The 24473-nt window shown below is 52.5% G+C and overlaps 2 protein-coding genes across 6 annotated transcripts; one reads left to right on the plus strand and one right to left on the minus strand.

Annotated features, from left to right (window-relative positions):
* Positions 1-31: 31 nt before the first annotated feature.
* Positions 32-8337, minus strand: ncapg (non-SMC condensin I complex, subunit G). The gene is made up of 22 exons (XM_040185963.2): positions 8226-8337; positions 7805-7914; positions 6983-7222; positions 6580-6808; positions 6326-6471; positions 6122-6206; positions 5802-5994; positions 5571-5720; positions 4565-4705; positions 4349-4472; positions 4168-4257; positions 3146-3334; positions 2967-3077; positions 2715-2834; positions 2381-2617; positions 2105-2286; positions 1727-1892; positions 1488-1655; positions 656-779; positions 502-549; positions 348-417; positions 32-254 (listed from the first exon to the last, which is right to left on the minus strand). The coding sequence occupies exons 2-22, from the start codon at positions 7907-7909 to the stop codon at positions 128-130; spliced, it is 3045 nt and encodes a 1014-aa protein (XP_040041897.2). The 5' UTR covers positions 7910-7914; positions 8226-8337; the 3' UTR covers positions 32-127.
* A 1687-nt stretch (positions 8338-10024) lies between these two features.
* fam184b (family with sequence similarity 184 member B) lies at positions 10025-24429 on the plus strand. Of its 5 annotated transcripts, none has more exons than XR_013450585.1 (18): positions 10025-10509; positions 13688-13876; positions 14949-15575; positions 16190-16325; positions 16673-16824; positions 16910-17443; positions 17527-17634; positions 17720-17991; positions 18465-18603; positions 19025-19144; positions 19306-19438; positions 19666-19796; positions 19927-20042; positions 21084-21452; positions 21569-21695; positions 22267-22501; positions 22823-23217; positions 23802-24429. XR_013450585.1 is itself a non-coding variant. In XM_040186752.2 (18 exons), exons 1-18 carry the CDS (start codon positions 10354-10356, stop codon positions 23872-23874), a joined length of 3870 nt encoding a protein of 1289 aa, XP_040042686.2. In that variant the 5' UTR covers positions 10025-10353; the 3' UTR covers positions 23875-24429. The 5 variants fall into 5 exon arrangements, 3 of the variants coding, with proteins under 3 accessions (XP_040042686.2, XP_040042687.2, XP_077936224.1); XR_013450586.1 differs by having other exon boundaries at positions 21581-21695; XM_040186752.2 differs by having other exon boundaries at positions 22409-22501.
* The last annotated feature ends 44 nt before the right edge of the window (positions 24430-24473 follow it).

Genomic DNA, 24473 nt, shown 5'->3' on the forward strand with positions numbered 1-24473 from the left:
TGGTTGAACATACTCGTGTAGGAGGCAGTGCGGTTGGGAAATAGCTTTTATTGACATAATATAACTTGTAACATACAGAACTAAAAGGAGAAAGGCTGACGTGGATGATATTACACTGGAGCACCTTCTACGACACGTTGGGCTCCTTGTTGATGAGGGTGTTGAGGTCCAGCTTGGTCTTCTCCAGCGCTGCGGTCTTGGCCCTCCGCGAGAGACGCGCCACAGGGACGGACTCTGGAACATTCTCCCCATCGCTGCGGCCCCACGAAACACAAGCAGATGCATTCGAGAATGTGATAATAAAGCAAACGAAAGGACGCGTTTCCTGGCGCGCTGCAACGGCTCACCTCTCCTCGGAGGACTCGGCCCTCCTGCTGGCTTTCCTGCCTCCTTTGGCCGTGCTGGCCTTCCTCTGACCTGTGCACACAAACGCTCGGGTTAGCCCACGCTGCCGAGTAGACGAGGACCGCTCCTCAGACCAGGATTCACAACCAGCATTACCTCTCTTGGCCCTTTTGGCGGACTTGGACGGGTCGTCTGTTGCTGCCTCTGAGGATGGACAAAGACGGAACATTTCATAACGTTGCAGTTTTCAAATCCAGCACCGAGGAGGAGACACTTGTTCCGGGTGTTTAGTGCGACGCCTGCTGCGCACCGTCTGCGTTGACGTCCAGCGGTTGGAGGGCGCTGGCGCAGAGGAGCTCCGCCTGCTCGGTTGCGTCCACCAGCTGATGAACCATCTTCTCCAGCGCGCGGAGACAGACGCGGTCCTTCACCACCTGGGCAGACGGGACATGAACCATCGAACCTCTCAAGAGTCACGTTCAGTAGCCGATCAATGAACCCAAAACCTGCATGTGGCTACAGCCCTTTGGAGGCCGAGCTCTCCTTTATCTCGCTCTTCTATTTGATTGAGTAAGTGTCTGAAGCCATTGTTTTTCATCAGACCCTCCACCGTGTTCTGGTATTTGGCATTAAGATGGATCATGACATCGGACAACTTGAATGTACAATCAGCCCCGTTGGTCAGAGGTACATGGAATCCTCCAGCTCCTCTCCAGTCGCAACATACATACAAATAAAAACGAAATATAGAATGATGCTAGATTCTATTGCTCCCATAAAAAAAAGGAAGCATGCTCCTTGGTAGAACCCTCAAACCTGGAAATTAAATCAAACGTTACCGATTTGAGAATCTCTGTTCGTTTGGAGAGACGGTGTTGATGTCAGAGCAGCATATTACTCATTAATAAAGACATTAATATATATATGTATATGTATCATGTATTTCTATAGAAATCAGTAGTAGATCAGTAAAGAAGTTCATAAATTCTAACAGAGAAAAATGAATAATACCGATGTATCAAACGCAGGATCCTTAGAAACAGATGTGTGCTCCTCGTCTCGCATCCCGCTGCTGTTCTATCCTCATCTGCCTTCAAGGTAGCTGCGATTGACCCTCTTGTTAGTCTGAAACACGTCGGTACCTGAACGAGCTGCTGCAGCAGCGTCAGCAGGTCCTTCCGTACGGTGTCGCCTCTGCTGAGCTCCAGGTTGCTCAGCGTCTTGGCGTAGAGACGCACCTCCGGGGCGGTGGGATCCTTCAACATCTCCCCACACATACGCACCGCCAGGTAGTCATGGACACACACCTCCTGCGGACACATGCACTCGGAATCACCTCCACACGTGGCAGCCACGGCGGGTTCCCGGGGACGCGTCTTACCTCCGTGTTGGTGGAGGGCTTAATGAGCGCGCTTGGACGGGTCAGCTCCACCAGCAGCTCCACCACGTTGTTAATGTCCACCTCGGCTAGAGGGGAGGTGGCCGGTGCGTTCATCAGAGTCCGAACGGTGGGCAGGAAGCCCTCCTCCACGACCTCCTGGTGAACCCTGACACACAGGTACTGGGACTTACCACCACGTGTACATTAAACTTTTCTTTAAGCTATTTTTACAATACTATGAATTATAAAATTCCATGACCGTCAAAAGAAAGAACCATAAGTTCCTACTCCGTGGTATCCTATTCTCTATTTATAGCAAAACTAAGTATTCCTCCCAGCACCAGGAGGGCGGAGAAACGCAGGCGTGTGCGTGCGTACCTGCTCTTGCGGGCGTAGAGCTGGAAGAAGACGCCGAGGCAGTGGCGCAGTCGAGTGTCGTCCTCGGTGACGGGGTTGTACCACAGCAGCACCAGGCGGGACAGCATCTTGGCGCTGGACACGCGGCCGTTGTACATCAGCTTGGCCAGGCCCTCCGCCGTCTCCGTGCGCAGGTCCGCCACCTGACAAAACAAGTGGCCAACGAGCACAGGTGATCCAACCGAACCGCGGACGCGCGCGTGGGTTAGTCGAGTAAAACGCGGCCGGCGCGCCGACCTCGCTGTCCAGGAAGTCCGACAGCATCACGAGAATGCTCTGCACCGTGTCCTCCGGTGCGCCTCCCTTCTCCTCGGCGGACGCGGCGCCCCCCTCGGGCCGCTCCGGGGACCGCGTCTGTGCGGCCGCCTGAGCGCCGGCCGGCTCCGAGAGCAGCTGGAAGCCGAACAGCAGCAGCAAGTCGACGATGCCGCGCAGGGCGCTGATACGGATCTTCACTTCGTCCAGCTGGGCGATCTGAAAACACACACACGATAATTCAATACAGGCCGCTAGAGTGGGATTCAGACAGCCCGTCTTCTCGTGGGTAGAGGTGTCGGGTGGATGAGCTTACCTGCAGCAGCAGGACCATGTGTGTTCTGGCGAGCTCCTTGCTGTGCAGAGTGCACGTTCCCAGACAAACCACCGCCATGTTCCGGACAGCAGGGTGAGCGTTGGCTATACTGGGCAGGACCTGAATGGGGGGGAGAAGCAGTGACCCACCCAACTTTTATGAAAAAGAATAAAAACACGAGCAAATAACCAGGGGGTGGTTCACCCGTTTCAACTCAGCTGTAGATGTGTGTTTAAGGGGAAGGCTTCATACCAGCGAGGACATCAAGGCGCTTATGGTTGGACCGATTCTCGTCTTGATGTTCATCTGCTTGAGCAGTTCTGCACACATGATTAGACATCGCAGGAGAGTCTCTGGGTCATTCTGAAAGGAAACGCTGGTTTTATGTCCTGCACCACACGGGGTCACTGATACATGACGTGGTGGCGAACCTTCTCTGCGCGGTTCTCCTTGTCGGCCGGCTGGCTGCTCGCCGTCATTTCCTGGAGGATCTGGTTCCGTTGGTTCTCCAGCTCTGCGATGGAGTCCTTCAGCTCCGCGGCCCGGCTGAAGTCCTGGGCCGCGATGGAGTCCTCCAGGGTTTGCTTGGCTTCCATGATGCGCACCTTCACCTGGGCCAGCTGGGGGGGGGGGGGGAGACGGGGCCGTGAGCAGAGGAAGGGAGAGTCGGTCCTCAGCTCAAATACACTCCAGGGATCCTGGACTGATGAGACATTTTCCGGAAAAACAACAACACCTGGGGCTCTGGGCCCGGTGACGGCCCCCCCAGAGACCTCTTCGCCCCGGCTGACTGAAACGGGGAGAGAGGACGCAGCTACGCAGACGGGCGGGATTATACAAGTTTCCTCAGTGACCGCCGACTTCCACCCAAGCCTCAGAAACACGTCTTATAGGAGAGGAGGACCTCTGGGGGGGGCAGCAGGTCGACCGTATGAGCCACATAGAATTGGTGTACGTCACCTGGAAGCTGTGAACAGTTCCATTTATTTCAGACTAAGCAGAAATAAATAATGTATTTATTCATCCATCCATCCATCCATTGTCAAACCGCTTATCCTGCACACAGGGTCGCGGGGGGGCTGGAGTCCATCCCAGCCAACTTCGGGCGATAGACAGGGTACACCCTGGATTGGTCCATTCACACTCACACATCTACGGGCAATTTAAAGTCCCCAATTAACCTGATCCCCAGAGCATGTCTTTGGACGCGCAAATTTATTCATGTCTCTTAATTTACAAATTGATTGATTGAGATTTCTGCAGGAACGAGATTTGATGGCAGAAGTTGTTTTGAAAACTTGTTATAATTAATACAGCCAATAAAAGCCATTGATCCCAGGAATGATCTTCCTCTCTGGTTTGCGGTTGTTGGGTCGCACGGGGCTGGGATTAGATCGTTATTCCTAATATATTATTATACTCCTATAAGGAAGTTTTAAACTTGGTCGCTGACCTGGACCTGCTGCCGCCGGCTGGTGTTCTGGTCCACCGGCTTGCTGGCCTCCATGATGGGCTCCCTCACATCAGAGATGATTTCTGCCACCTGCGGGACGCAAGGACACAAACAAAAGACCGTCGGCACCGCAGGACAGTTGAGGAGACGCCCACTGGATCCGCAGCAGAGTCACACTCACGGTCTGAATGCGCCTGCTGTCGTCGGGAATGAGGGTGAGGAGCTTCTCGGTGAGAAGGGAGACCAGGGAGGGGGGAGTCTGTGGAAGAGCCAACATCTCCTGCAGGACGGCCAACACGCACTTCCTACCAACATAAGAGAGGACAGGACAGTGTGACTGGGAACCCCCCCGACACACCGGGGATCAGGTGGGAGCGCTGCATTCATCTCCGCTCACCTGCCGCCCTCCTCGTCGGTGTCCAGGCACCCGATGAGGCGGATGAGCTGCTGCGAGATGAACTCCTTGGTCATCACCAGCTCCAGCTGGTTGAAGTCGGCTCTCTGCTCCTCCGACAGCAAAGGTACCGCCTTCAGGTATCTGCGACGGGCGACGCCCACACAGCTCAGGGAATGACCTCAGAACACGGCGGCCACCACAGACTGTTTGCAGCGCCGCGGAGGGCTAAACACGCCCGATGTACAGGAGCCGGCCGCAAACTCACTTCACGAGTGGATTTGATGAGCAGACAGCGGAAAGGAGGAGCATTTCATGCTATGAAATCATTCACTGGACAAGTGATAAAACGGCTTCTACATGGATGAAGTCCCAGGATCATTCGTGCCCAGTGCAATAACACTTTACAATAAATCATCTCTGGCCAAATAATGACAATAACAACCTTGTACTGCTGTGATGATGCTGCTCTTCTCCTTTTACAAATTATTATTATTGTCTCTTCTTGAAGGTTATTCTTTTGTTTCAGTTTAGTTTATTTAATTTAATATTTTTATCTTATTATATTGTATATAATGTGTATCTTTTTATTCTATTTTCTTCCCTGTACATGCTGCTGTGACACCAAAATGTCCCTCTTGAGGGATCAATAAAGAATCTATCTATGTAAATGAATGAGAGCGGAAGGCACTTTAGATTTCACTCATTTCTGGTCGACGTGAGTTCCTCTCCAATCACGATGACCAATCCAAAACCCTCAGAAGCAAAGACTTCTGTACCTTGCAACAAATACATTTTAAAAAGTGTCCCTGTTTAAGAAGAGGGGTCAATATTTCAGACGTGACGTCTTGCAGCCTACGTGTAGAAGAGTTAAAGATGTCACAGCAGCAGCTTCTATTCTTCCTTTAACTACAAGAACACATCCCTCTGTGGAGGCTGTTGGGGAAAAGCGCACTCCCGACGGCGCCAACGCAAGAAGCACAACCCGCTGAAGCGCCTCTTCTCTCACCCGTAGAGGTAGTCGGCGTAACTGGCAGCGTCTGGCAACACTCGCTCGAGCAGTTCCTCCCCGTCGTCTCCTTTGGCCTTGATGAACTCACACAGAGCTCTCCAGTAGAGCACATTCTCGCAGGACAGAGACTCCACCGGGACCAGCTTCCTGTTGACAACCAAAGACCTTTCGTCAAGCGGAGGACGCGACGGCGCGCGGCGCCCGCGGGCCCGGCGGCGTGGCGCGTACCTGTGGTCCAGCGGCACGCCGTTGTGCAGCAGCTCTTCGGCGGCCGTGCCCTTGAACACGGCCTGCAGCACGTCCAGAGCCGTCTGGGCGCAGTTCTCCACATCCAGCCGGTGGAGCAGCTCGGTGACGTTGCCGTCCAGGCGAAGCAGCCACGCCGGCAGCAGGCGAGAGCAGACCACCTCCCTCACCGCTTCTGCAACGTGCAGACGTAAAAAGTTCCTTTACACAACGGCGCCCATTAACCAACAACGTGCGTTTAAGGTGCTAAAAAGTGTGTCTGTATGAAGGTGATGTGACCGGGGTGCAGAAGGCCTCAGCACCTGAGGTGTCGTGGAGACCCTGCTGCAGCAGATCAACTCTCTGAGCGATGGTCAAAGCTTTAATGTGAACTTTTTCAGCCAGAACCTTCAAAACAGAAAAACAAAAAGGGGGGGGGAAAGTTCCACCAATGACACACAATGATTAGAAACTTTGCCGTGTCGGCGGCGGCGGCGGCTGGTGCACTTTGGCCGCGTGGCGGCTACCTGGTAGGCGAGCTTCCGGACGCTTTCCTTGATGTCCCGGGTGCGCTCGAGCACTTTGGGGAGGGTGCGAGGGGACATGGCGATGCAGGAGAGGACGGCACGCCGCACCTCAGCGTTGGCATCATTTTCTAGTATCAACATGTATGCTGATCGGTGGAAAGAAAAACACACTTGTTTAAATATTCAATAGGATTCTTCTGCATTCGCTCCACTTTGCCAAATCAGCAATAAAGTGAGAAGCAGCAGCGGCCCACCGTTGATGGTGGGACAGTCCGGGTCCTTTGGCTGCTGGAGACGCGTCATGGCCAGAGCAGCCTGAATGCGCACGTTGGGGAACTTGTCGGTGACGCGGACCAGCATGGCTTGGTGGATGCGGTCGAAGAGGTCGTCGTCTATCTGGGCGTTCTCCGCCATGCTGCCCAGCAGCTTGTTGATCAGCTGGCACGCGCGGAAACGCACCGCATGGCTGTTGGCTTTGTGGGACTGACGGACAGGGGCAGAATGCGGGGCGGAAGACACACGCCGCAGAGGAGAGCGGAGACGCAGGGACAGAGGACGAGCAGGGAGAGAGATAGATGGGACAAGACAAAAACTGATTAAAAGGCAGCAGACACACACATCACGGCGTCTCTTGTGATTATTTAGCAATGTTTCTACCTCCAACAGGAAGTTGAAAAGGAAACTCAAAAAAGGATGATCGTCCTCAGCATCGTCTTCTTCCTCCTCCTCCTCTTCTTCTTCCTCCTCCTCCTCTCCTTTGGGCGGAGGCAGGAAACTCGTGGCGAACCTCGCGACAAACTCCATTACATTTTCCACCATGGGTTCCCGCTTGTAGACAATCATGGCGTACTTCAGGTAGTGGACAAACTCCTCGTGGAAGAGGGTCTTGTCCTCGAGCTGGTTGAGGAGACGGCGGGTGTCATCAGCAGCAGGAGACATGGGACACAAACCGGGGGACACAGCAGTTGCGGTTGGGGTTTTTGAGCAGAAATGAGCAGCAATTGAAACCAAAGGCATTCGTGCAACATTCATTCAAGTCAAGTCAAGTCAAGTCATTTTATTTTGTATAGCCCAGAATCGCAAATTACAAATTTGCCTCAGAGGGCTTTACAGTCTGTACACATACGACATCCTCTGCCCCGAAACCCACCATCGGCACAGGAAAAACTCCCCAAAAAATGAAAAAACCCTTACAAGAGGGAAAAAAAGGGAAGAAACACAACACAATAGACAAGCTGTGTTAACTTAACGCACTCACGGGCAAAACAAAAGAGAAGAAGTTTTTCTTCATCACATCCATCAGAAATGTGGATTTAGACTTTTCGGTTTGGGTCGCATTAGGATTCATTCCCTCATTCATACATCCGTTTTTAAGTGCAGTTCATTACTTTGTCTTGTTTGATTCCATTGCATGTCTGTTCAGTCTAAAAGTAAAGACGTTTGAATGGTTCCGTGGATCATATTGATCACATTGATCACCTCGTCGTAGCGGCTCAGACTCGCCACCAGCTGCGCCTTGTTGGTGAGGCCTCTCTGCGCGCGCTGAAACGCCTCTTTCAGGTCCATTCCGTGGTCTGCCGCCATCTCCCCTTCGCGGAAAGATGAACAAAGCATCGGTTTAAACAAAAGCACACTTATAACACACTTGTACGACACGCTTTGCTCGCGGCGTTTAACGGGAAGCTAACGGCTGCAGCCCGTTTGCCTCGTTAGCTAAAAGCCCCACTGAGAGAAGAGCAGAAAAACAGCGCTGACGTTAAGTTACACTAACCTCGCACTAACTAACTGCGTCGTACGGGATGAAGTTCGCTAGGGATACTAAACGTATTTCTTTTATCACAGCAATAAAGCACATATAGTATTATACAGAACAATTAAATTATGAGTTTTCGAAACGCACCTTTTCTTTCGTTCTCCTCTCGCAACACTACCGCCTGTTTTCAAATTCAACTCCCGCGTGTTCTCGCGAGAGTTGAGACGTGGTTACTTAATAAAGTGGTACAGGGAGACTATTTCCCGAGTTGAGCCTGGCAGGCTAAAGATAATCTATTCCAGGAATATTTCAATAATATCTAACGAGGTTGAGCTAAAGACAATTCCATCAATCTAAATGTAGGAAAATCACAATAATGTATGTAAGTATTCAAATTGAAAACGTTTGTAATAACGTCTGTACGCAGTCGAGAACTGACTCTTATTTCAAATAAACTATGTTCAAATGAATAATATCTCAACAGTATTTAGAGTAATTTTCTTAATGGACCAGCACGACTTATAAATAATGTACAGTATAATAATAAATCCATTTTCTCTCATTTTAATTATAAGGGCTGTATTAAAGAAAAAATGTACAACAGAGAGATTTTTTTTTCTTATACAAGTTTATTGTATAAATTCTGTAAAATGCATTAAATTGATGGACCTGGACCGGTGAATGAGTGCTGCCAAGGCTAAAAAAGAAAAAGGTTAAAAATAAAGCACTCCTTAAATGTAATAATTCTCAATGACCTAATGAGTCTGGACAGAACGGAGACCTGAACTGTTCCAAAGCAGTACGATTTTGATATTTCATTTACTGTTTCAGTATTTTTGGGAGGAAAAAGTTGAAAACGTTCTAGCTTCTCAAATGTTAAGATTTGCTACCTGTGTCTTTTGGATATTTTTGTACTCTAAAAATCAATGCATTTACTAACGGTTTAAACACAAAGGCACTCTCTCCCCAAAGGCATTCACGGAGTTGCACTTGGTTATATGTGATAACTGAAGAATGACAAAAGAGAGCTTGGCATCACATTACTGCCTCATGTCGACTGTAAGATTGTAGGTATTTCAAAGTTTCGTGGAAACAAATGGAAAAATTGACAAAACCTCTTGGAGAACAACAAAGTAGGGATCCCTCTCTGGACACGTGACATGTACAGAACAACATAACACAGTTACAAATAGTTGATTGACTATAGGGCCCATGGGGGACAGCAAAAGGAGCATGACTAAGCCTCTCCGTGAGGATCAAATCAGGAGGCATCCTACCTTTCTGCCAAGTGTCTTAAACCTGCATTCTCTACTCTGACCAGCAGGGGGCGCCTCCTTCTCTTGCAACGAGTCTGAATGGCAGTGTATGTTTGTGTGTTATACACGTAGGTAGTCTATGAGCAAAACACCGTACTTCTCATTTGATGTAATACATATAAACAGCAATCTATGGCACAACCTCTAAGTCTGCTCCAATACAAATTGCATTACGCACGTATGGAATTAGAGTTTTTTGGAGCTCTATAGAAGTGTGTTTGGAGGTGGATTGATTTTTTAATTTTAATGTTACTTGCACGGCCCCCTATTTCCTGGAACACGATATCTAAACTGCTGAACTGCTCTTGGCATTAGGCAACCGTAGCAACCCGTGTATAACAGTGTGTACTTGTGGGCTACACAGTTGGTTAAAAGTCAGCATCTAGAGTGCGCGTTTACTGTTGGGGAGGAATAAGTTGTTTTGCTGCTGTGGCGATCCAGCCAGCAGCCTGCTTGTAGTGGTAGTATTTATCTAACTGATGGAGTAACATCCCCCCCCACCCAACCCTCCCTCCTACCGCGCGTTGATACAGCAGCTCCGTGGGGCGGGGCAGCACTGCAGCAGTGCGCCCCCCCTCTCTCCCTCCCTCTCTCCCTCTCTCCCTCCCTCTCTCTCTCCCTCTCTCTCTCTCTCTCTGGTAATGATGTATAGGACACAAAAGCCCCTCGCGAGACAGGTGGTGCCCTGCGCGCCTCCATCCTCTTAGAATAAAGCATCACGGTGTTGACAGTCGTTCGGCGCGTCCCCGATGGGCTTCCAGCGCGGGACCTCCGCGACCACCGGGCGGACAGCGGAGACCGCGCCGATCTACCGCCAAATGTTCCCCAGCGAATCGCTCGAGACGGGAGGGGGTGCAGCGACGCACGAATGAGACACGGGGTTCTGATCTGAGAGGCGCCGGGTTCACGTTCGACTCCCCCACCGGCGGTCCGGGGGAGGGGGGGTCTTTTTTTAAGTGATGGCTTCAGCGGGCGCCGGTAAGGCTGCGCAGCCGCCCGGGCCGCCGGGCTCCTCCGTTAACGGGACTGCGGCAGAGTTCGCGAACATCGAGCCGGAGCTGTACGACTACAAGATGCACGGCAAGATGTGCAAGAAGATCGCTCAGCTCACCAAGGTGAGATCCGCCGCTGATGACGGGGGGGCTGCATCGGTACATGCACCTTTATATCCTGCATCCAAAGCATCGCCGTCCCTCCAGATAACGACCGGGGGAACTTGGCTTCATTGGTCTCCGTGACTGACACACTAATCAGACATCACTCGCCCGCAGGTCTCCTACTGGGGAGCCAAACCTTCCGGGGCATCAATTAGGAGCGATGTAATTATCAGTTGATGCACGGGTCGTCCTCGGCATCGATTTACGGCGTAAATGGGTTGTATTTAAAAAAACAAAAAACGAATGCATGAAAACAATAAAGAGATCTCAAAGATTGCAGCCTTCCCCTTTGTCTGACCAGCAGAGGATACAAAAGGTAGCCAGAGGTTCATGGTAATGCATCATTTGAGTAATCAATAACATTGACATGGACCCCCCAGGCGGGGGGAGGGGGGGGTGTGCTGTGCAGCAAAGCGTTGGGGTTCTCCCTCTCTGCATGGTGCACAATAACGCTTGCAGAAGCAGGGCAGGGCATGACCCATCGCTTGTTGAGCTACGGCGATTACTGATGACAGTGCAGTTCCTCCCTTAAGGACTCACCTCTGTGCAGCCTGCAGGTGTGTGTGTGTGTGTGTGTGTCAGTGTGTGTGTGTGTGTGTGTTGTTCAGCCTCTTCTCAGGACGCATGAAAACACAGACGGGCTTGGGGGAGTGGGGGTCATCGTTTGGGTCTGTGGGATTTGGCAACCCCTTTGGCTGTGTCCAATAAAATGAAGGAAAAGAAAAGAAAAAACAGGCCCAGACTTCTGTCGCTCTTTCCACGAGCGCATGTGAATAAATCTAAAAACCCACCTTAGAATCGTCAAACCCCACGTTTGGTTGTTGTGCGTGTTGTCCGGCCTGTTTGAGAGTAGCACGGAGGGAGAGGAAGCGGGAAACGGGTCGGCTGTGGTAACCTTATATATTTATCAACCTCCACCCCCCACCTCCACATGGGCCTTCCTCCATCCCTCTGCTCCCCGTTCCAGTGGCTGCTGCTAAAGATAACCGGTAGCACGCCGGAGTGTTTTCAAGTGCAGGGACGAGGCAGCGGGAAAGAAAGCAGAGCCCAGCTGTTGTGAATGCTCACATAAGCTCGTGCGCAGACGTGCGCGCGTGAGTGAACACGCGGAGAAAAGAGTCTCTTGACGTCGAGTCGCAGAGATCAATGGTGACACATTAAAGGATGCAGTACGGCAGCACGTTTGATTGGCAGCTCTAATTCCGTCTGTTTGACTTCCTGTACTTATCACGCTCGATCTGTCACGATGGTCCCCGCTTTGCAGCGCAGAACACCCGGTGCCCTCATTGATATGTGTGTGTGTGTGTGTGTGTGAGTGCGTGCACGCTTGCCCGTATCTTTGCCTGACCTCAAACACCCACCCCAGCTCCCAACTCCGTTTTCATAAAGCCTCGTCCCGGTGCTCCTTTAGACACCGGAGACGGTACATTCACTCCACGCTCTGCTGAGGATGAAGTTATTGGCAATAAGCACCGGCCCTCGCTTCCAGAGGCCGACAAGCACCATCGACTGGCGGGATCAATGCGGGGATCTCGGGGCGAGATTTACAGTGTTTCCACTCTCTGACACTGAGCGGCCGCACCGAGCGCCTCTCTGAATTCACACCCCAAAAGGGGCGTGAGTGACAGCTCATGTTGGTAAACGCCGGGCGAAGCTAGGTGCATTAAATAAATGTGTGCAAACCACAGGAGGTCACATGGAGGGTCGGCGGAGCTGCACGTTAGCGCTGCCCGGCACTGATCGTGAGTATTGTGAAAGTTATTGGCTTGTCGTCTTGTGAAGAATGATGACGAAATGGGAATTCAGCCTTCATTATGCTGTCGTAGTTGTAGGGATTTGCAAAATATGTTCTCTTTGCGCTTTGATTCAAGCAAATTTAATTTTGCGTTTAATCCCTCAAACGCAAGGATCAAAGGGCGTAAATGTAGCAGAGAATTGATGGCCTTTTATTTAAATGTAATACAGCCTATTTACAAAAAGCATTATATTTCTGTCCATTTTGTTATCTGCTAGGTTCATTTGAGAGGTTATCCAGTGAAATGTTTGTCAGAACTCAAACCCGACGTCGCAAACGACACCATCGCCCCGCGACCTGCTTCTGCCAAATGCGTGGAGAGACTTCCCAGAATGCAGTGTGGTTGTAATCCCCTAAGAACCGTGCCCTCGGTTCACAGTCCCCTCGGGTCCCCTTGAGTCGTGGGTCAAAGTTCATGGTTCACGCTCTTTCATTCACCGGCAGCATTTGAAAATTTGTCCCCTCTGTCATCGATATCTGTTGCTTATTAATAGGAAATACATTGTCGCTCACACACACACACGCACGCACACACACACACACACAGCATGGCTCACGCGGAGGGAATGTCCAGCAGAGCCGTGCCAGCTGTACGCTGCAGACAGAGAGGCGTCCGGGTAAAATATGAGCCGATGTGCGCGCACACACACACACGCACACACACACACACGCACACACACACACACACACACACACCTCTGCGGATACACGTGTAAGTGAGCCATCGGGGGTCGGGGGGAGCAGATGATGACACGGTAGATGTGGAATGGAGGGTACGGAGGACGGCGGGCCGTATTTCAGGTGTTAGTCACGGACCATATGAGGACTCGTCACGTGACGGCGGCTGGAGAATGAACGCGCTGTTTGCAGGCGTTACTGTTTAACCTCTGTGCTTTGTGTTTGGGGATTATTGAGTTTTCTGTGTCAGTTTGCAGTTGTTTGTTATTATACTGGCGTGTTGGCGTCAGTTTGCGTTCCGTCCCTCCGCACACACAGTTTGGGATCAGTCCAGTCAAAAGGACGGGAATAGAAACAACCGTTTTATTCTCCTACAACAAAACTGGGCCAGTTTTAATCTTTTCTTATCGACGGTCCGCAAATAAATCTTTCAATGTCAGCTTAAACTCGACAATGACTGGCTGCTCCTACTTTACGCTATTCTGCAGTTCCAAAAATAGGAGGGAGACGACACTAAAGTGCTTTTCCCTCAAATCTCTCAACACGGGGGGACAGAAAACCGCTTCAGCCACCGATGGGCGAAGTGGATGAACAGATACGGCCCAGAACGTACGGTTTGTGCCCACGGCGGCTTAACGCTTCCCTGTCCTTCATGCTCTCCAGGTGATTTATTCTCTGAACATGAAGAACGAGGAGCAGGAGGCGGCGCTGCAGGCCTTGAGCCACGCCCACCACGACGAGGTGCACCGCATCCTGGTGGAGACCTGTCACGAAGGGGAGGGGTCGCCGCTGAGGACGCGCCTCCTGGAGATGCAGGACTCTCTGGACGAGCAGCAGAGAGCCGGGGCCCAGGTGTGTGTGTGTGTGTGTGTGTGTGTGTGTGTGTGTGTGTGTTACAGAGGAGAGTCAGCATCCTCGTCACTTTCTAAACTGTTGTCTCACCAGGGGTCAAATGCCCCCCCCTCTAAATTCAGAACTCTTAAGCTTCAAAACTGCGACCCCCCCCGAGCTGACGGGTCTGCGGTGTGGGCGTCGCTCTCCATTGTGAGATCAGCTGACCTCAGTCAAGGACTCTGCGTGTCCACTTCAAGTGACCCACAGCGGTCCGCCCGGCCCGGATGGCCCGAGGCCGTACGGCCTTATCGATGCTGCGTCGCTGAGACACACACGCGCCTTTCCTCTGAGCGAACACAATGCAGCTCAGTGATGTGACATCAACCTCTTCATTTTTTATTTGGAAATGTCGTCTCTTTGTCTCGTTGAGGAACATGACGCGTAAACGAAACACTTCTGCTAGAATCCGTCGACAAACATCAAACACGGCCTCACCGCTGGATCACCGTCTAGAAAACACAAGTACTGTATTTTGACGCAAATGTCCATATTATAAGGAGACGCGTACAGGAGGGATTAAAGCCGCGAGGACATGGCAGACTCTCAATGTCCTTTGTCCCTAAACAGGTTTTCTATTTGCAGGACTAAAAGTATCTTATGAATCCTGGTCACGTCACAGGCAGAATAAAGTAAAAGTAAATGAAAAACTGCGTTTTGAGAAGCCTCAATTTTGCTGTCGACATCTTGGATTTGGGCCGTTATCAGAATATATATATATATATGTATATATTTATACATATAAGGACCAAATTTGGGCTGCAGTGGAATTATGTAAGAACACGCTGTCGATCATGTAGCCCCGCCCTAAAGCCTACTCTTCTTCTATGGTATTTCTTTGACACTAAATGGACAATAATTTACTCAACTCACCTTGTGTTTTATTAAAGAAGACTGAAGGGGCTCCTGTGCACTGTGGTTTGCCTGTATGCTGCAGTTCTTCCCTGAGATGAAATGGTGGAGCATAGTAGCCCCCCCCCCCCCCCCCCCAGCAGCCCCCCAGCGTCTAACACCGTCTCCTCTGTGCCCGCAGGTGCAGGCGGACTTCGAGGTCTTCCGCATCCAGTCGGAGGAGAGAGAGCGCGAGACGGGGTCGGAGCTGAGGAAGGAGTTTGAGGAGAAGCTCCAGGCAGCGGAGGAGGAGCTCCAGGAGGCCAAGGCCCACATCGCCGACGGCCAGGAGGAGAACCTGCGGCTGAGCAAAGAGCTGGAGGAGGCCGGCGAGCGGATCCTGGAGCTGCAGAAAGAGTTGAAGCAAGCGGCCGAGGAGCAGAGACAAAGGGACGAGGAGGAGGACAGGAGAGGCGAGCAACGGGAGGACTCGGAAAAGGCGCAAAGGCTCTCGGAGGAGCTGGAGGCGCTGCGCGAGGAGGGCGACCGGGCGGAGGAGGAGAGGGGGCGCGCGGCGAGGGAGGAGAGGAAGCAGTGGGAGCAGAGGATGAGCGACCTCAACAAGGAGCGCGAGGACATGAGGAGGGGGATGGAGGCGGAGTGGAGGGAGGAGCGGCGCAGGTGGGAGGAGAGGGAGGAGGAGGAGAAGAGGGGGATGCACAGTGCCCTGAAAGAGAGGGTGAAGAGGGCGGAGGCGGAGGTGGAGGGCCACCTGGAGAGGTTGTCGGAGGGCAAGAGGAGCACGGTCAAACTGCAAGAGCGGATACAGGTACACGCGCACGCACACACACACGCACGCACACACACACACACACACACACACACACAATCCTTCCATACACACTGAAACTGGAGGTGGTTGAAACGGACGGGAGAGGAAATTGAAATGTGGCAACTTCCTGTCTCGGAAGCACCCGGCTAATGACGGTGCTCACGGGGAGAGGGAGCGGGTTGGAGGCAGAGATGGTGGAGAGGGGGGAGATGGGGGAGATGGGGGAGAGGGGGAGGGTGGGTGGATCTGGCTGTCTCACCTCCTGCTGCTCCGCCTGAGTGCTGCTCCCGCTGCCAACTAATGAGCAGTTGGAGCGGGATGGATCCGCCGCGCCGCCGCCGCCATTACACAAGCATTAAGAAGCCCCCGCGAGAGAGTCCTCACACAGCGAGCCATTACCCGCCCGTAGCCGCGGGAGGGCAGCTCCCCCCCCCCAACTCCCCTCCCCCCCCCCGTGTTGTTCTCCCTGACTTGTGCCCTTTCTGTCCTCATCTGTGTCAAAGGCCGCTGCCCTCACCTGTCTTTCTTCTCTCCTCCCTTCCTGTCGTTTTGTGTTTGTTTTGTTGTTGTTGTGTGGGGTGGGGGGGGGGGGGGGGGGGCGGCACCACCAGGACCTGGAGGAGGAGCTGGAGCTGGACCGGAGGCGCGTGATGGAGGCCGAGGGCGCGGCCAGGCGCGCGGAGGAGGAGCTCTCCGTCGCCAAGGAGAGGCTGCTGCTGCAGGAGGACGAGCTGCAGAGCAGAGCAGGTATAAGCCTGTCAACCCCTCCCCCCCCCCTCCCTCTGCCCTCACCTGTCGTCTCGCCCGTCCGTCCACCGGAGAGGCAGAGCGCCCCGCTGAGCTCAGCACGTTCCCGGCGGCAACTCTGACTCAGCGTTAATTAAGTCTGTAATGTGTACAGGGAATGCAACAAACGCGCGTTATTCATCCTCCTCAGAGGCAAACAGCTTCATCAAAGTCCCGTCACAGCCGGTCAGCACAAAAGACGTTATTCATTGCGGGCTGGTGGCGCATCCTTATTCCCCTTTCTGCTTGCACCATGTGCAATCAATCGGCGCGTTCATGCGCTTGCGTCTCCTCTCCGTGTGTGCCAGAGGAGCTGTTGAACCGGGGGGGCTGCGAGGCCTGCGTGTGCACCGAGGTGGAGGAGCTGAGGAGCCAGGCCGGCCGCCTGCAGAGCCGCAACAGAGAGCTGGAGCTGCAGAGCAGCGGCCGGAGCAGCGACCACGCCCGGCAGATCCGCCAGGTAAGGAGCGCGGCAGGAGCCGCCGCCGCTTCCTGTCGCAGCGGTCCCATCGGATGTGCGCGTGTGTGTGTGTCCCCCCCCTCAGCACGCCGAGGCCCTGTCCAGCCTGCGCTCCGAGATGGTGCGAGCCCAGACGGAGGAGCTGCGGCGCATCCAGAAGCACGCGGACGACGAGCGGGAGAAGCTGCAGAAGGACATGGACAGAGAGAGGGACGAGGCGCGCGGGGAGCGGGAGCAAGAGAAGGAGAAGTTCGAGAAGGACAGGAAAAGGCTGCGCCGGGAGAGGGAGGAGGAGAGGGAGGAGCTGGAGGGCATCAAAGAGCGCCTGAGGAGGGAGAAGGACGAGGAGGTGGACTGCCAGAGGAAGGAGCTGGAGGTGGAGAGGGTGCGCATTCGCCTGCAGCTGGACAAGAGCATCGAGCAGGTGGAGGCCGAGAGGGCCAACGTGCAGCAGAAGCTGGAGGAGGAGAAGAGGAGGCTGGTGGAGAAGGCGGAGGAGGATAGGAAGCGGCTGAAGGAGCAGGTACGGAAGGCCATAGAGGAGGTGATGAGGAGGCACGCCGCCGAGCTGCAGGGCGTCCAGGAGGCTCTGAGCTCAGAGAGGAAGACCAACCAAGAGGTCGGCGTCTGTCTGACTTGGCTTTGTAAGGAGATGTGTCGCGGGTCAGAGGTTGTTCATGTCACGATGGCGCTCCTCGGCAGGTGTGTTCCCGTTTGGACGAGGAGAGGAGGGCCGGTGAGGAGCTGCGCGGCGAGCTGGAGAGGGAAATGGAGGAGCTGCGGACGAAGCTGAAAGATGCCACCGACGAGGTTTTACCAGAAGCCGTCCCTCCGGTAAACTCATTCCCTCCGCCGGCTGTAACGCGCTTTAAGTGAAAGGCTCTCCTGCTCCCAGACCTGTAGGCTGCAGTCTGCCGCCCAACCGCGGGACCAGCAGGAGCAGGGCGCCCCCGAGGCGGCGGCACCCGGCCGCCTGCAGGAGGAGCTCCGTCAGGCCCGCGCCCGGGTGGCCCGGATGCAGGAGGAGGCGGAGAGGCAGCAGAGGGAGACGGCGTCCCTGAGGGCCGACAAGCACCGGCTGGAGGAGAAAGTCCTGGAGCAGAGCCGCCTGAGCACGGAGCGGAGTCTCCTCGACCAGGGCCAGCGGCACGCCGAGGACCGCATCAGGTAGCTCAGCTGATCGCACGCTTAAGTTGGGAGGCAAAGGATTGAAATTGTGGATCGAAGCGACGGCCGTTGGAATGGTGGGAATGTCAGCGCATTAGAGGGAAATCAGTATCACGGTCCAGATGATCCCGATGGCTGCAGGAAAATGAGAGGTGTTCTAAGGGGAATCTGGAAAATGAAAACTTTAAAATGACTCTAAAATCCAGTGTGCATGCAGACAACGCTAATGTGTGGTTGATAGTGTCCCTGACAGGACGTTCCCTTTTTTAGGGGTTTTGTACAAAACCTGCTGGTGAGAGATTTGCAGGTTTCTGCTCCTGTAGCTCCGAATCTCTGCATATTTACATAGAAACACATAGAAAACCACACTAGCACTTACATGAACAAAAAAGAGTGAGTTTCTACCTCATCTACGATACGCTTGAAACGATTGTTGAATAAGTGGCTTGACTGGCGCTGATGCGTGCCTGCAGGGCGGAGTGCGAGGACCGCCTCAGAGCCGAGTTCAGGATCGAGATGAACGCCGCCGTCGCTGAGAGCGAGCAGCGGTGGCAGAGCAAAGAGCAGGAGCTGCAGGCGCTCATATCGGAGCTGCGGGGTCAGCTGAGCGAGGTGAGTCTTCCTCTCACCTCCTGCCCCCTGGAGCCGGGCGGCGGCCGACGTAGTCGGGCAGTGGACCCGAGGCTCGTTGGATGATGGAGCCACGTCCGTTGGTTTAGCCGAGGACGTTATGATGTGACAGCTAAGAAGCCATTTGTCTGCTCTGTAGATGCCTTTTATTTCCTGACGTCAAGCACATTTTCTATATTGGTTTCATGCAGATAACATTTTGAATGCAGGACTGGTAAAGGAGTGTTTTTTAAATGATGGCGTTAGTGCTTTTACTTCAGTACTGTGTAAGAAGTAACATAATTAGGTCCTTAGTCTATTTACTTTTCAAGAGTGGGTGGAACAAAAGCCTCATTTATCACTCCGGGCCCGATTGTAACCTCATCACCTCAGCATTACTGTACGCGTACCCGTCTCTCGCTAGGCGGAGAAAACGAAGCAGAGCCCGGGAGACGATTGCCATGGCAACCCTGAAATTAACAGGCTGAGGAAGGAGGTCCAGGACACCAAGGAGATAAACAAGAAACTGAAGGATCTACTTCAGGTACCCTGAAATCTTTCACAGGTCTTCCTCTCTGTGATGAATAATTTAGTGGCTTTGGTGATGAAGAGGCTTTGTAACGTGATCCCACTGGAGTGCGTGCGCGTGCGGCTAAGTGCTGCTGTGTGTGTGTGTGTGTGTGTGTGTGTGTGTGTGTGTCTTAGGAGCCCCAAACCCAGTCTTCGGGGGAGGAGAGGCACAACCACGCCAAGGCTCTGCAGGCGCTGGAGAGGCAGGCGAAGGAAGACGTTCTGTCTGAGAGGAACAGGCTGCAGACGATGCACCACCTGGAGCTAGGTAGCGCACACGTTGCACACGTAAACGCGCGCGTGCACGAGTGTCATGCACACTGAGTGATGCGCACGTTGAGAATGTAAATTAAACAGCGGAGTTGCTATCGCCATGGATACACTTCACCGTGGCAACAGCGGATGGGCACCTGTAGCAGTCGGTCCGATTTATTTTGTTATTTCCCCTTGTGCGTGCGTGCGTGTGTGCGTGTGTGCGTGTGTGCGTGATATCAGATAAGCAGCGAGCCGAGTTGACCCAGCAGCACACGGAGTGGAGCCGGCAGATGACCCAGAGACACATGCAGCAGATAGAGGACCTGCAGGCCCAACTGCAGGCACACACACAGATGATGGCCCTGCAGCAGGTAACACGCTCACACACACACACACACACACGGGCCAAAACAAGGTGAAAATACGACCACAAAAATGGTTCTCGAGGGCTGATATCGGTAACTCGCGCGCGTGTGTGTGTGTGTGTGTGTGTGTGTGAAGGATCTGAAGCAGCAGAACCAGTATCAGGTGTTTGAGCGACAGCTGGATGAGAGCCGCTGTGCCATGCTGGAGATGCAGAGAGAAAACGCAGCACTGAAGAAGCAATTAAAGGAGAGGTGAGGAAAGACACCCGTGGAGTTCTATATCATGACACTAACGATGTGACCTGTGGGAATGCAGCGGCTAACGGTTGTTTGCCATGTTGGTTCATCCGGCGATGGACGTCACACGGGATGATGTCCTCTTCAAGAAAAACATCAAATCCTCACATTTCACCCCATCATGTGTAAGAAGTTGGCAGATATTTCACTATACGACTGAGACGGAGGCAATGGGGGACTGACTCGGTCCAAATCCGCTAACCAACGAACACACATAGCCGGCCGTCGGTGCACTGTGTTAATCAGGGAGCTGCAGAGGTGCCACCAAGCCTGTCATGAATAAGCTTGCTGCTTCCGTCAGCATGCAGTCTTTTTCTGTCAAAGGTTTGTCCGTTCCGGGGCAGAGCGCCCTGACACACTGTCAATCCCTCTAATCTGTGTTTTGGGGCTAAACAAACTGAATAATCCGGTTCATACTTATATTTGGCGTTTCCACTAGGATACGTTTACCTGCTTTTTTTGTTTTAAAACCTTGTTGCTTGGGTCCAGTCATTTAAATCCGTATGTTTGTCAGTTTGTTTAACTGGACTAAAGATGTAAATAAAGTTTAATATTTTCTAATAATCAGAATCGGCTTCGTTGGCCACGTATGCTTATGTGGAATTTGACTCTGGTTTCCACGTATATGCTTCATCATACACTGCACAACAAGCTGAGGTGATGAATGCGACCATTGCAACCAAAAGATGTGGACCCTACTTCATACAAAATGTGTCCCCGTGACAACCTCCGCTGACATGAAGCATACGTTTATCCAAGCTGTTGCCTGGCAACGCAATTCACTGCTTTTCGAAACGAACGAATGCAGGTATATCCAGACAGAGTCATATTCAAGGACCATTTATTGTCATTATACAACACAAGGATGCGCAACAAAATGTAGTTAACCCACCCGGACACAAAAAAGAGAAGTGCGATCCCTTCTGCCGTATCCCATTTGGCTGCATTGGATTTAAATAAAGCCTTATCATGCATTGTCCACGTGTGTCTTATCAGGTCCGCACAGGAGAAACCCGAAGTCGAGGAGAAAAAAGAGGAGGAGGTCCTGGATTTGCGTAAGAAGAGGGACGCGCAGCTGGAGGAGGAAGCGCAGCGCCTGAAGGAGGAGGTGGAGAAGCTGAGGGTGGAGATGGAAAAACTGGAGGAGTCGCAGAAACACTGGGAGGAGAGGAGAGAGGAGGACGTGAAAGAGGAGGACGAGGAGGAGGTGGACGAGGAGAAGAAGAAGGAGTGCGAGGAGGACAAGAGGAGGGAGGAGGTGGAGGAGATCAGGAGGAAGCACAAGAAGGAGATGCAGAGCCTGGTGTCCGAGTACAGCAGCGCCCAGACGCACCTGCAGACCCGCATCGTGGCCCTCGAGAACGAGTGAGTGGAGGGCAAGACGGGCCCGGGGGGGGGGGCGTTGTGGGGGGGGCATCCAGGGATCTTGTACATGAAGGGCGGGTATGTGAGAAGAGTGCGCGTGTGTGTTTGTGTATATGATTTAACTGCAGACTGCGCGAGCGGGAGGAGCGCTGCAGGAGGAGGGAGCCTCGCTGCGATGACCTGCAGCTGGGGAGACTCCAGGAGAGGCTCACCGAGAGGGACCAGCTCATCAAGCGCCTGGTGGTGGGAGCGCGCGCACACACACACACACACACACACACACCTCCAAAAAGCAAAAGTGGCAGCCCACCCCGTCAAAGCCCCTCCCCCGAGATTCAGTCTGCTCTGCTTCCATTGACCTCAGCGCTGCATCCGGAGCATGGGGGTGACACTGTGTCAGGATGAATGCCAGGTAGCTGCATTGATCCCTTTCACAGTTCAAACCCTTTCTGTGTCCGTCTGTCTTCCGACTTTTGCTCTATCTAGTGGACACAAAAGGCAAAAGCATCTTTGAGCAGAGTTGGTGCTAGTTCATAGGCTAGAATATGGTCAAAAGCAAAAGGACTGGTCGACTTGAGCTGAGATCAAAGAAAGACATTGTATCCTACATTTAGTTTAAATGATACAATTGGTGCAACATTTAAACTGTACAATTAGTATACATTTAAATAAGGAAGAATGGTGCAAAGCCACCTGACGGGTGTTATTTGAGCAGTTCTTGTAGCCAGTTAACAGCAAAAGGACCACGAGCGGATACGAATGTTGGACCACTCAGACCAAATGGAACTGGAGCAGTGTCTTCATTAATCATCAGCGGAGACCTGGTGTCCTCTGGCAGCGTGCTGAGTCGGCCATCTGTGCGCCATGAGGCAGAGCAGCAAACAAGCAGCCACCTCCGGAACCACCGCAACAACACCGACGTAACGACGCTCCTTCCTCGTCCTCCTTTCCTCCAGGAGGAGAGGCACCAGCTGCAGCTCCAGCCGCCCGTCGCCGGGGACAACAGCACCCTCAGGCCCCGCCCCGCGAGCGTCACGCCAACCATGAGGGTGAGTGCATGTGTTCATAGTGAACTCCTGGAAACGAGCTCGCTGGGCTTTCAGCTACATTTAATAAGCAGAAAAAAAACACAAATATAGCCTATATATATTTATAGAAATATGAATTTATTAGTTAATTATATTTATGGAAACAGGAAAGTGGATGTGGGACTGAATCGCATTAAACTACCATATTCAATTCAAGAATTGGTACATTTCTGGGTGTATTCATGGCGTTTTTTGACAGTAATGAGAATATAGAATATCAGCCGTCTTATTATTGTATTTGTAAATAAATTCCTGTGAATAAGGACTGTGTCCCCCTAACAGAGGAAGCGCGTTGAGTCTCCTCCTCGCGTCTGCGTCCCCGGCCTCCACGACCGGAGCGTCTTCGTGCCCACCTCGTCCTCGTCCTCCTCCTCGTCCTCCTCGTCCTCCGTCCATCAGCGCTCCTCCTCCACCCTCCCTCACCAGTCCACCTCCCAACCGCAGACCTCCCCTCACTACTCCACCTCCTCCCTCCCACACAAGCACACCGGCCTCTCCCTCGGCCGGCATTCCTCCCCCTCCCTCCCCCGCTCCACCAGATCCCGGACCTCCTGCGTCCCTCCCACGCCGGCGCCCACCGCCCCGCTGCCGGTCTGCCCCTCGCCGCAGACAGGCATCCGCTACGTGGCGCCCTCGTGCCAGGAGCCCCACGCACACCTGCGGGGCCAGTCCATCAGGTAGGGGCATGTTGTGATGGGACGAAAGGTCGAGAGACGTGAAGGTTGACAGACAGACGCATCACTCGGCACAGGGAATGATCGGAATGTGAGCACACTGCGTTCTTCTAGCGTTCCTGAAAATATTGCAATCAATCAAACTAAATTTGTTTCAGACTCAGAGACAATAAATTTATTGTAAAAAAACAAAGAAAAATAAAAGAAGACATGCTGACGTACTGAGCCTCATGCTTGTTATAAATAAATACTTCATAATGCTGTTGAATTGTAAAATAATAGCTAACTCTCCCAATCGTAGACTGTATATAAGATGCCGACATAGTCACCATGACGTCACCCATTGCTGTGTGGACTACTTCTTCATTTTAGTCTGAAACACACTAAAGGGGTTCAAGTTGTAAGACGAAACAAAACTGTGGAAGCCGCCTGTCAATCACAAGGTAGCCCCGCCCTAAAGCATCTCCTTCCTCATGGTCGATTGCACTCTAAATGGACCATCGTTTACGTCTCCCTTCCTCCGTTTCCTGTCCAACGGACGGACTAATGACTGCGGCCAATGCACGTGTTTCTGTTGTGTGTTGCAGGGGCCCGTATCTGGAGCAGAGGGGGACAGATGGGCTGAAACAGGAGTGGTTCACCAAATACTTCTCCTTCTGAGCACAAACCAATCTTACATGCACACACGCACAGCAGCTGCAAGTACATTTACGCATATACAGTTCATTGCTTCTTATACGCATCTGTTTGACACACACACACACACACACACACACACACACACACACACGACTGCATCCACAGACAGACGGGCTCATCACCAGCAAGGCCATCTCAAACATTGCCTCAAAGCTCAACCAAAAAGTGCTTCTCAAACACATGGCGGAGCGCAGGCCCGCCCGATCTCCTTTGTATGGTTTGTGATGTCTCCATGTGTTGATTTTTTTTTTTTTTTTTTTTTTTATCAAAGCAGTCTTCCTTTTCTTTTTTTGAAGTGCAAACCTTTGCTCTAATCTCCAACACGCGATTATTCCAGGAGAACGTCCATTTGTTGAAGATCAGCAGGCGAGCGTCTGCAAAGCGTCGGACGTTTTCACTGCGGCTCCCGGTCAGAAGGGGAACCCGCCACTCACCCGACCAACAGGAAGCTTGTCTCGATGCAAAAATGTATAATAATCTTGTTGAAGAAATTATATAAAATATTTTGTTTTTGTACTCGCTTCTTCTTTCTACCGGAGAAATCCAGATTTTGTGCAGTA

Source organism: Gasterosteus aculeatus, chromosome 9, assembly GCF_964276395.1.
Source record: "Gasterosteus aculeatus chromosome 9, fGasAcu3.hap1.1, whole genome shotgun sequence".
Lineage (NCBI taxonomy): Eukaryota > Metazoa > Chordata > Actinopteri > Perciformes > Gasterosteidae > Gasterosteus > Gasterosteus aculeatus.